This window comes from Nicotiana tabacum, chromosome 11, assembly GCF_000715075.1.
Source record: "Nicotiana tabacum cultivar K326 chromosome 11, ASM71507v2, whole genome shotgun sequence".
Classification (NCBI taxonomy): domain Eukaryota; kingdom Viridiplantae; phylum Streptophyta; class Magnoliopsida; order Solanales; family Solanaceae; genus Nicotiana; species Nicotiana tabacum.
This window is the reverse complement of record NC_134090.1, coordinates 96,844,093-96,854,340: the sequence shown is the minus strand read 5'-3', so window position 1 is coordinate 96,854,340 and position 10,248 is coordinate 96,844,093. Positions and strand designations below refer to the sequence as shown.

Below are 10,248 nucleotides of genomic sequence, written 5' to 3'. Positions count from 1 at the left end.
CCAGCATATCTTTTAATTAGAAAAACATGCAAGTACAATTGTACGAATGTCAAATTAGTTACTAAGCCACGATAAAATGTTACTCTGACACGCCATCTATAACATAGTTTTACAGCTATGGAATGCTCCTTCCAATTTTTGATGTGTTATGGTTGTGGCATGGCGTTTGGATCTATTTATGTTTATGCCAACAACAACAACAACAACAAAAAAAAAACCCAGTTTGATCCCATAAATGGAATCTGAGGAGGGCAGTGAGTACGCATGCCTTATTACCCCTACCTCATTGAGATAAAGAGGTTGTTTGCGATAGACCCTTTATGTTTATGCCAAGTAGATCAAAATGGTTTATGAGAGTCGTCCAGGAAGGACAGAGGATAGATTGAAAAGGGCAAAGTAGATGCAGAGAGTTAGTAAATTGTCTTGGTTCTATTTCTAAAATTCATGCACACATCCCCCTAAATAAGTGAATACCAAAGAATACAGAAAGAGTGAAATGGAAAGGAATATAGAAAGATTGAAGCAACGAAAGCGGAAGTCATTGCTAGTATAGTAAAGACTGTCATTAAAAGCAAATATAGGGGAGATGGTCATGTTAGGTTGCAACAATATATGGTTGCTTCCACATCCACATTATTATACATAATAGAGGTCAGTCTAGAACAAGCTGCTGAGTGAGCAAGCAATTCAAGAATCCAATACAATGGGGTGGTGAGTTAAAGAATGTACATTTGGGATAGAACTATTTATCTGATGGTGAGGTGATCAAACATCATCAGCATCACTTCCTGCAACATGAGTTTCATGACTGGCCCAGTAATGGCTTCCATCAGGGCCAGAAATCTTAAACCTGTTGAGTTTCAAAAGAAAAGCACCTCAGAGAGGACTTATGAGCTCTGCTCCTAATTACTCAATTCTAAATTAGACTACTGACCGCTCAAGCACGGATTTTCCTTCTTTGTACTTTTGGCTCTTCTCATGGGCGGTCTCCTGCAAAAGAATTACTATTAGCAACTAACTAAAACTGTCTGGTAACTGCCAAATCCATGTTAGCTCTCTGTACTCACATATTTCCATCCAACAATTGACCCACAACAGACGCAGAAAATGTCGGCCACAGTGTGCATACCAGTCATCATGATTCTATTCTCTATCTCGCCAGAAGTGACATTCACTCTGTCAAAGAAAAAAAGGGCATATAGAATATACTGAACCACAAAGTGCACTTTCATTATGTATGTTTCTACTAACTGATGATATGAAATAAAGAGACTTGAGAAGATAAGAACTTATGAGCTTGAAAGCGATCAACTTTGGCACAATATAGGTATTACAGCCATGTAGCTATTGTCTATTGTGATGCTGCTCTAAAGATTTTTTTTTTTTTTTAAAGAGCAAGTAAGAATTTTTTTGAAAATTGATGTGTTAATATTTGTACTCCTGCAAAATACAATTTAATGTACATGATATAACAGTCTGGTATAATTCCAATACGTTCTACACTGATTCCAACAGATTATAAGTAAAAACCAGCTAATTTTATAGTCAATGACATGAATATATCAAGATATACATCTACTGTACCATGATCTTAACAAACTAAACCTAAAAAGTATAGACTACCTTGTTCACACGTTTTCACGTGCATTTCAGATATTTTAAGCTGGTTGTGACCTTTCATAACGATCAATGAATTAGAGCTAATAATAAAATCAAAGATCCTGACTCCTGAGAGCAATGTGACCCAACCCAAGTAGAGTATGCGGCCCAAAGATACAACAACAACAACCCAGTATAATCCCACTTAGTGGGGTCTGGGGAGGGTAGTGTGTATGCAGACCTTACCCCTACCCTGGAGTATGCGGCCCAAAGATATTGCACATAATCCAGTTGCATCCAACTTTTGAAAAGCGAGTCTTCTTCATTTCAATTCATGAAAATTTAGGCTAACTACTACAAACATGAATGCTTCAAAACTTCATCTTTTTTTCACTTTCTAGTTGAAGAACGTCCTCCGCATCAATAAAAGAAGGTACAAGAAGATAGATAAGGAGGATTTACACAGTAGCTCTTTGCATCCTAACTTAGTAGGAGAGGTATGCAATAACAATGTTCATCAAACCAAGCAACACATAACTTGTCCCCCCATCAATGCCAACAAAAGCTTAACAGCAATAACAGGAAATAGAATGGTAATGTCTTTCATACTCTAACAAGAATAAAACTAATAAAAGTTGCACAAGTTTGTGGGACTTGTGATTTTACTGCTGCAACTGTAAAGATTGGACATGTGAAATGTCACAAAAGATTTCTAATGATCGTGTGTGCAGAATCAAAGGGACTTACACCTTACTGAAGAGATAAGCCTTCCCATGTCGGCAGTGGAAAGACTGAAGGAAAGATCAGAGGTAAAACACTGAATCAGATAACTTCATGACTCAGAATGACAACAATTGCTTAGGGGCTGAAAGAAGAAAGTAACATAAACTTAAATGCAAATTACCGTGTAATCATCATTTAGTTCCATTCCAAGCATTTTAATTTTCTAATGAACATAGGTTTTGAATCTCCATCACTTGAAAACATGCTCTAATTATATGCTGTACAAGACAGAGGCAACTCTCCGTAGGACAGATTTGACACAGAAAGTACAGAACAAATACAACGAAAGTCATGCAATCCACATTATAAAGAAATTAAGTATAATGAAGTCACAAAACAGACACCAAGTTGATCAATATAAAAAACAGACAGTACCCAGACCTGAAGCCAGACCTGAAGTATTGAAGCTATTAGTCCACAAACATGGGAACAAATGGCAAATGCCAATCAAGTATACTCCATTTATCAACTCAACAATGAACTCTTCCACATCACAAGAATGGACATCTATTGCATAACTGGTAAAAATAGAAGGATTGCCACATCGGACTTTATCAGCAGTACCAAATATTTTTCCTATGAGAGGTTTTATCTTATTCACAAGAATGCCCATACATGCCCCCTTTTACTCCTAAATCAGCAACACTACAAAACACAGTTCTTGGATGGTAAAAATCCATCCCCTTTAGGCCGAAAATTACTCAATCTCAGACTTTGCTCACTCATATGGCTGATTTTAAGTACCCAACTTTTATTGACAGCTAAATTTACTTTGCAGAGCAAGAACACAGAGAAAAATCAGTAACGTGTTAACATACACACACACAAAAAAAAAAAAAAAAACCACCACCGATCGAGCCAAAGATTGTATTTTTATAACGAAATAAATCTAAATAAGCAAAATTAAAGAAACCCCAGTTGCAAAATTGTATAGATTAAAACAAAAGAGTGATCAAACAGATAAGTAAACTGAGTTAGGAAAAGACGAGTAAAACCTTAGAAACGATGCTTTCAGAAAGAGCAAGATGAGTTCCACAGTGCTTGCAGCTATAGATCTTGCCTTCAAGAGTCAACACAAATAGTCTCCCCATCTTCCCCTCTTTACCTTAGAAGACTTTTGGATCAGTATTAAATTGAAGACGCAGAATTAAGGTTGAAAACTAAAACAACTCAGCAAAGAAGGATATGGATCAAAAGTTTGTCATTGTTGCACTAAATATGTGGGTAGTGGTTTTTGTTTCAGCTGAAAGATAAGTAACGTCAAGAAAGAGAAGGCATTGAATGCGTAAGGGAGACTTCTTTGAATGATGTAAAGAAGATGTACACAAATTACCCTTTTGCGAAGCAAAGGTGCAAAATATAAAAGTGTGTGGACAAAGCTACTTTGAATTTATGTTATTTCCTGCCTACTTACTTGTCACTTTTGTTAAAACAAATAAATTGTTCCCGGAATAGTTGTATAAATTGTATTTTAAAAAAAGAATTAATTATTTTTTATTTTACCTTCACTACTTTCATAAATATTTTAGAAATAAGTAAAAAGATTAAGACATTAATAAATAAATAAGGGCACTACAGCATGAAGCCTGATGCACAATAATAATAATAATAATAATAATAATAATAATAATAATAATAATAATAATAATAATAGTGAGTCCAATTGTACTTTATATTTACTAGCTTCATTGTAGCGTTGCCTGTGTTCCCTATTTTAATAAGTACTAATTTTTTGTCAAAAAATTACATATATATTTTAAAATTGTGTGTGAATTATAAAAGAAAGTATAAACTTCTCAAATTGATAAATATTAATCTTATATAGCTAACTCAATAAAAGAAAAAAGACTTTGTTCAAAGAAGTCCTCAATCATTATTCAATATATTCATCTTAAATTTTATTCCAATTTTATAATTTTATCAGTTCAATTTCACAAATTATTGTGCTTCATTTTTAGTTTAAGAAAACATATAGTCCTTGAAGATTAAGAATCTTTTTGCAAATATTTTTTAAAATTTATTCTCAAGTTCATCTGAGAAGACACAAACAAGGTTAATTAGCCATACTTTTATTATGATTATGTAATAAATTTTCATATAACATAAATTAAAAAATTAAATTTTATGTCTTCTCACTTTTTCTCCCTCAAAGGTTTTAATGTAATTCTGGTAGTGAGGTTTTAGGTGCTGAGATAAAAAAGACAAAAAAAAGGTTTATGATTTACATAATTTTGTAGAAATGTGCTAAGCAAAGAAAGCATTACTAAAACATAAAAATTTAATAGGATGCACAAATACTATAAAACATTATTGAAATTTAATGCGTGTATATATATATATATATATATATATATATATATATATATATATATATATATATATGTGTGTGTGTGTGTGTGTGTGTGTGTGTGTGTGTGTGTGTGTGTGTGTGTTTGAGCATTTGCATTCCATTCAGCTATTTGAAGTTTTGAGTAGCTTCGTAAGATATATTATGACTTGGTTTTAATTTTCAGGTGATTCAGAATTGATTTGGAAGAATGATTCTCAACTAGGAAGCTTTTAGTTGGAAGAGTTGACCAAGTTTGACTTTTAATATTTGATCTCAGATCGAAGTTTTGATGGTTCCATTAGGTCCAGATGGTGATTTTGGATTTGGGCGTATGTCCGAATTTGCATTTGGATATTTCTAGAAGGTTTCAACACTAATTGACGAAAGTTAGAAATTTGAAGGTTTGGAATGTTCATAAGTTTGACCAGGAGTTGACCTTGATGTTATTGGGTTCAGATTGTTGTTCCTGGAATTCGAATAGGTTCGATATGTCATTTGAAACTTGTATGTAAAATTTGGATTTATTCCGGATTGGTTAGGCTTGAATCGGACACTTGATTCAAAGTTTGAAGTTTATTAACTTAAGAGATTGATCTTGATCGACGATTCATGGTTTTCATATTATTATGTATGATTTGAGGCCTCGAGTAGGTTCGTAATATGTTTTGGAACTTGTTGGTATGTTCGGATGGGGTCCTCAGGGGCTCGGGTGAGTTTCGTGGTGGTTTCGGACCATTTTTGGGCCATTTTAAGTTGCTGGTTTTTTACCACAGGGGTGTGCATCACGATCGCGGACATAGGGTCGCGTTCGTAAAGAGCAAATTGCTGTTTTGGGCAATGTGAATTGCGATCGCAGAAGATTTTTCGCGATCGCGTAGAGGAAATTCTGGTGTTACTGATCCGATTTTGGAAGCTTATATCTTGTAATCTTTAATGAATTTGGAGATGATCCAAAAAGGAAAGTTGTAGCCTTTTGTATCTAGTTTTCAGAAATTTATATTTATTATGTGGAGTTGTGTACAAAAAATTTATGGTTGATACACTATAGGCTATCTGAGAAGAGTTTGGGAAGGGTTAATGGAAGTTTGTTCATCGCGATTGCGGGGAAATGGCCATGATAACATAGGGTAAAAATTGTCTTGGAAAATTTTGTAATCGCAATCATGAGGTTTATGACTGTTATCGCGAAGGTTACCTCTGGAACAGTGTATAAAGTACTTTATTTTGAAGGTTTCAGACTTTTTAGCATATTTTGAGCTATGGAGCTCGGATTGAGGCAATCTTCACCATATAGATTGGGGTAAATATTTTCTACTTGGTTTTGATTATATTTCATGAATCCATCATCGATTTGGCATTTGATTGATGATTTTAATAGAAAAATTGGGGGGTTTGTCTATCATTTCATAAAGTGAATTTTTGAGTTTTGAATATCAATTAGGAGTCGGATTTGAGTGAAACTAGTATGGTTGGACTCGTAATTGAATGGATTGTCGAATTTTGTGAGTTTTGTCGGATTTTGAGGTGCGGTCCCGAGTTTGATTTTTGGTTGACTTTGGATTTTTTATTAAAGATTTCACCTTTATCGATTGATTTTGTTTTCATTGGTATTATTTGATGTTTTTGAGTTGCTTTTGGTTAGTTTTGAGCTGTTTGGAGGTTGATACATGCGGGATGGAATTTCTAGAGTGTCGTTTGGCTTGCTCAGTATTTTTCTTGGCTTGTTTGAGGCAAGTATCCTATTTAAACTTGATTGAGGCACTAGTTGCCTGAATTATTTGTGATAGCTACATGCTATGAGTGTGCATATGTGTGGGGTGTGAACCCATGTGTGAGCACCAGGGTATTTATCCATGCTTGGGGTAGTACATAGGCTATGATATGTCTAGAGTTGACTGTTAAGTTTTAAGCTATAATGTTTCTCATATTTGTATCATTGTTGTGAATTATTTGAGCCATGCTTGAGATTATGAAGATGCTAATTCCCTGAATAAACTTGGCAATTGCTATTTCTGTGATAAATTGCTAATCTGAGCTATGATAACAGACATTGCACATTCCTACACTTTAGCATGTTATTGTACCATCCAGGAGCATGAAATTTGATATTTATCCATCATATACACGTGTTCTTGTATACTTTCTTCTATATGATATGTTTTGGACTAAGTGCCTGTGACCGCGCCGGGCAAATTGTGTTGTTATGCTTGTGACCATGATGGGTGGATTATGATATTGTGTATGTGACCATGCGAGACGAATTGATATTATTAGCACGTGAGTTCTCCATGAAACACGTTGTTGCGCCCCTTTTTTCTCGCGAAATCGGGTTTCGACATTTCTGGGACAACTCCTTTTGAGAGGGTAGGGAATTGGGATTGAAAGTCGCCACCTAACGGATTAAGGTGCGTTAGGGCACCTAGAGCAGATAACTCCTGTTACTAGTTTACATCTCCAGAGATCGGGTAAGGGTTCGAAATTACCTTAAGAGGAAGGTGTTAGGCATCCCTCGAGGTCCACAACGGTGGGTCCCGACCGAAGTTAACTTATGAATTAGTCTAAAGAAGCGAGAGGAATATTTAATAGGGATGGGGGTCCTAAATTTTTTAGCCTAAAGGATCACCCCGTACAACATAAATAATACTTCATAAATCCCTAGAGTCAGGGTGTTACTCATATTATTCAACGGGCACAGACTATCATCTCCTGCTACCCGATTACTATCTTTAAGTTAATACCTAAAGCTCTCTAATTGATTTTAGTTCGATCCCTATGCGTGCACTACCCGTCCCTTACCTATGGCCCTGGAGGTATTAGGACCTCTATTTGGGATAGTTCTAAACTAAGCCTAGGTTGCTCAAAAATGTAAAAGACTAAGCGACAAACAAAACATGTTAGGACTTTGCAAGTATGAAACAGATAAGGGCTCACGTTAACCTCCGCACATAAACAGCAAATGCACACAATTAATTCAGCAAACCTTATTAACCTTAAAATCCTATAGGTAGGATGTCTATATGAGAAAATAGAGTGCAGAGGCAATTTTATTAAGGCAGGTGTTAAAACCTGTTATTTGCCTACTGATTTTTATTCAGCATGATCTGGACAGTTTGGATAGTAATACAGCACAATCATAAATCCAGAGTTATTAAATCCTACAAGTATATTACTTAAGTGATTACCAAGGGCGATTGTATTCAGAATCAATTGATAGAATCCTATAGGCATGATTTCTACGATTTTGGTGATTACAGACCTATAAACATGATTTCTAGGTGCATCACTGGCTTTAACTTACAGAGATTGGTTATATTCTGTTACATCTCATATTTTAGTACGTGAGAGTACATCGTAAGTCAATTGATGTAAGCTAAAAAAATGAGATTGTCATTGAAAGTACATAATGTTATATTGGAGGTTACAAATCTTTAAGATCATGAATAACAAGTACCAAAAGTGTTGGAAAGCTTAGACGCTAAACGAAATGAAGAAAATAAGTTTCGTCGAAAGTCGACAAGTTTAGAATGTTATAACATATACTTTTGGGGTGAGACTAGGGTGATTAATATGATAAAGAGGTTAATTTATGAGTTATTTTAGTCTTACGATAGTCGTGAGTTATGTTTTTAAGTCAAGCGAGTTGTGGAACAAAAGTTGGCAAAGGTCATCACAAGTTACATTCATAATGTGCTGAAATTTAGGTCAAATTTAGCTGCACTTTTCTCCCAATATACTTGAAATCAAGGGATTATATATATATCAAATTGAATATCTACGAGTCTAGTTTCTAATACATTAAACCGTTCATCGATACGATATCGGACCAGAGAGATATTCACGTTTTTACAAGACTGCGCAAGCAGCTCCCAATGGGACCCACAAAGTCTGTTTAAACTTCAGCTTGTATTTAAGTCATTTATATGTCGTTTTAACTTATTTTTCTCATCCAAAACAGTTCCTAAACCCTCCTAAATCCTCTCCAAGGGTTTCTCCATGATTATAGGTGAAAGCCTAAGATAAAAACATGAATCCAAAGCTAGAAATCCCTTGGTGCTTGCTAGATCGTAGTTCTTCATCTTGTGGCTGTTTTGGAGGATTCTTCAAAGGTAAGTAACTTCAGATTTCATATTGTAAGATAAGAATCAGTCCCTTATTCATATGTATTAGAGTTTTAAGGTGAAATACAAGTGTTTACACACCAACTTGAACACAAAAGTTGATTCAAGAAGAGATTACCACTCCTATAGTGTTGTAGTGTGATTGAGGGTTGTTGTGAGCTACACCAGCTGGGGATTTCAAGTTGTATCTACTTCCTAAGGTAAGTAAATCATGTTCTTGGTTGTGCTTAAGGTCAATCATGTGTTGGTTGAGTTGTTTGTGTAAAAATCTACAAGATAGTAATTGACAGGGCATAAAGAATCGTTATCTTTTTTGTGGTCTGTGTTGAGCCTATATATATGGTTTGTTGTGGCTAAAAATTGTTATAAATAGTTTTATTATGTTGTGTATGTTGTTGTTAATCTAATCTATGTGCTAATTCAATGGATCGGAGAAGATAACATGAAAAATAAGAGGTTGACGATAAAGGTTGAGGTGCTAGGCGTGTGGATTATATTTGAAGATTATGCTTATGATGATTTGGGTTGAAAATGATATGGTAAGCATAAGTATAATGTTATGGATGTTGTAGGAAGATTCATGGAAAAGGAATTTGATTCAAACTATATTTTGTTAATCGTAAATCGAGCTTGCCGCTCAAAATGGTTGTTGAACTAATCGAGAGCTTATTGTAAATTATATTGTTGTTGTTTGGGCTGTTTGGTGACTTTTGGTATTATATGGGATGTATTACAAATAGGGGAGATGCTGTCCGTTTTCTTGTAGAATATTGGTTTCCGAATATGAGAGTTACAAAGCTTATATAATGCCGACAAAGTCGGTTAACTCATTGTAGAAGTAAGAAGATCATGTTGAGCTTGCTTGATGATTGGATAGAAGATTTCAAAGGTATGTTAAGGCACTTTCTTCTTTCTTTTGGCATGATCTAAAATGAAATGAACATAAACGATATGCTATTTTATAAGGATCTACTCCTAACAACTAAGGCTGCCCGTGTTGTTCTTTCCTTATAAAGTTATACTAAGCAAGTATATATGATCCTTGAATCCTATTGAGGTTCATATTGATGGTATGGATGTCAATAATGTTAATCAAGGGTGAGACGACCTTATGTTACTCCGAAAGGTTTAAAACTTAATTCCATGAGTCTAGTATGCATTATATATATGTATCTATTTTACTCTACCGAGCCGCTCTATAGTCGGCCGAGTACGACACCTATTGTGCAACCACTGATCAGTTGGGTTTTACCGAGCTCCACGTGGCCGGGTACGATTCTATCGAGCCTTATGATGGCCGGGTATATTTTTACTGAGTCCTCTTCGAGGCCGGGTATGATATGATGATGATGATGCCCACAGAGGCGTATGCTTTTTAAAAGTTTATGTATATATATGTATCATGCATTTCATGTCAGT

At 35.0% G+C, this 10,248-nt stretch overlaps 1 protein-coding gene across 2 annotated transcripts; it reads right to left on the bottom strand.

Annotated features, from left to right (window-relative positions):
• Positions 1 to 545: 545 nt before the first annotated feature.
• Positions 546 to 3,708, bottom strand: LOC107792365 (protein yippee-like). 2 transcript variants are annotated; one of them, XM_016614575.2, is made up of 6 exons: positions 3,378 to 3,644; positions 2,504 to 2,600; positions 2,347 to 2,390; positions 1,068 to 1,176; positions 935 to 990; positions 546 to 850 (listed from the first exon to the last, which is right to left on the bottom strand). In XM_016614575.2, exons 2-6 carry the CDS (start codon positions 2,534 to 2,536, stop codon positions 766 to 768), a joined length of 327 nt encoding a protein of 108 aa, XP_016470061.1. In that variant the 5' UTR covers positions 2,537 to 2,600; positions 3,378 to 3,644; the 3' UTR covers positions 546 to 765. The 2 variants fall into 2 exon arrangements, with proteins under 2 accessions (XP_016470061.1, XP_016470060.1); XM_016614574.2 differs by lacking the exon at positions 2,504 to 2,600 and having other exon boundaries at positions 3,378 to 3,708.
• Between the last annotated feature and the right edge of the window lie 6,540 nt (positions 3,709 to 10,248).

Excerpts from the sequence above, each read along its gene's own strand:
- LOC107792365 (XM_016614574.2), bottom strand. The coding sequence starts at position 3,473 with ATGGGGAGACTATTTGTGTTGACTCTTGAAGGCAAGATCTATAGCTGC. Across the intron at positions 991-1,067 it reads CAATTGTTGGATGGAAATAT|GAGACCGCCCATGAGAAGAG; the intron begins GTGAGTACAGAG and ends ATTCTTTTGCAG. Across the intron at positions 851-934 it reads GGAAAATCCGTGCTTGAGCG|GTTTAAGATTTCTGGCCCTG; the intron begins GTCAGTAGTCTA and ends GAAACTCAACAG.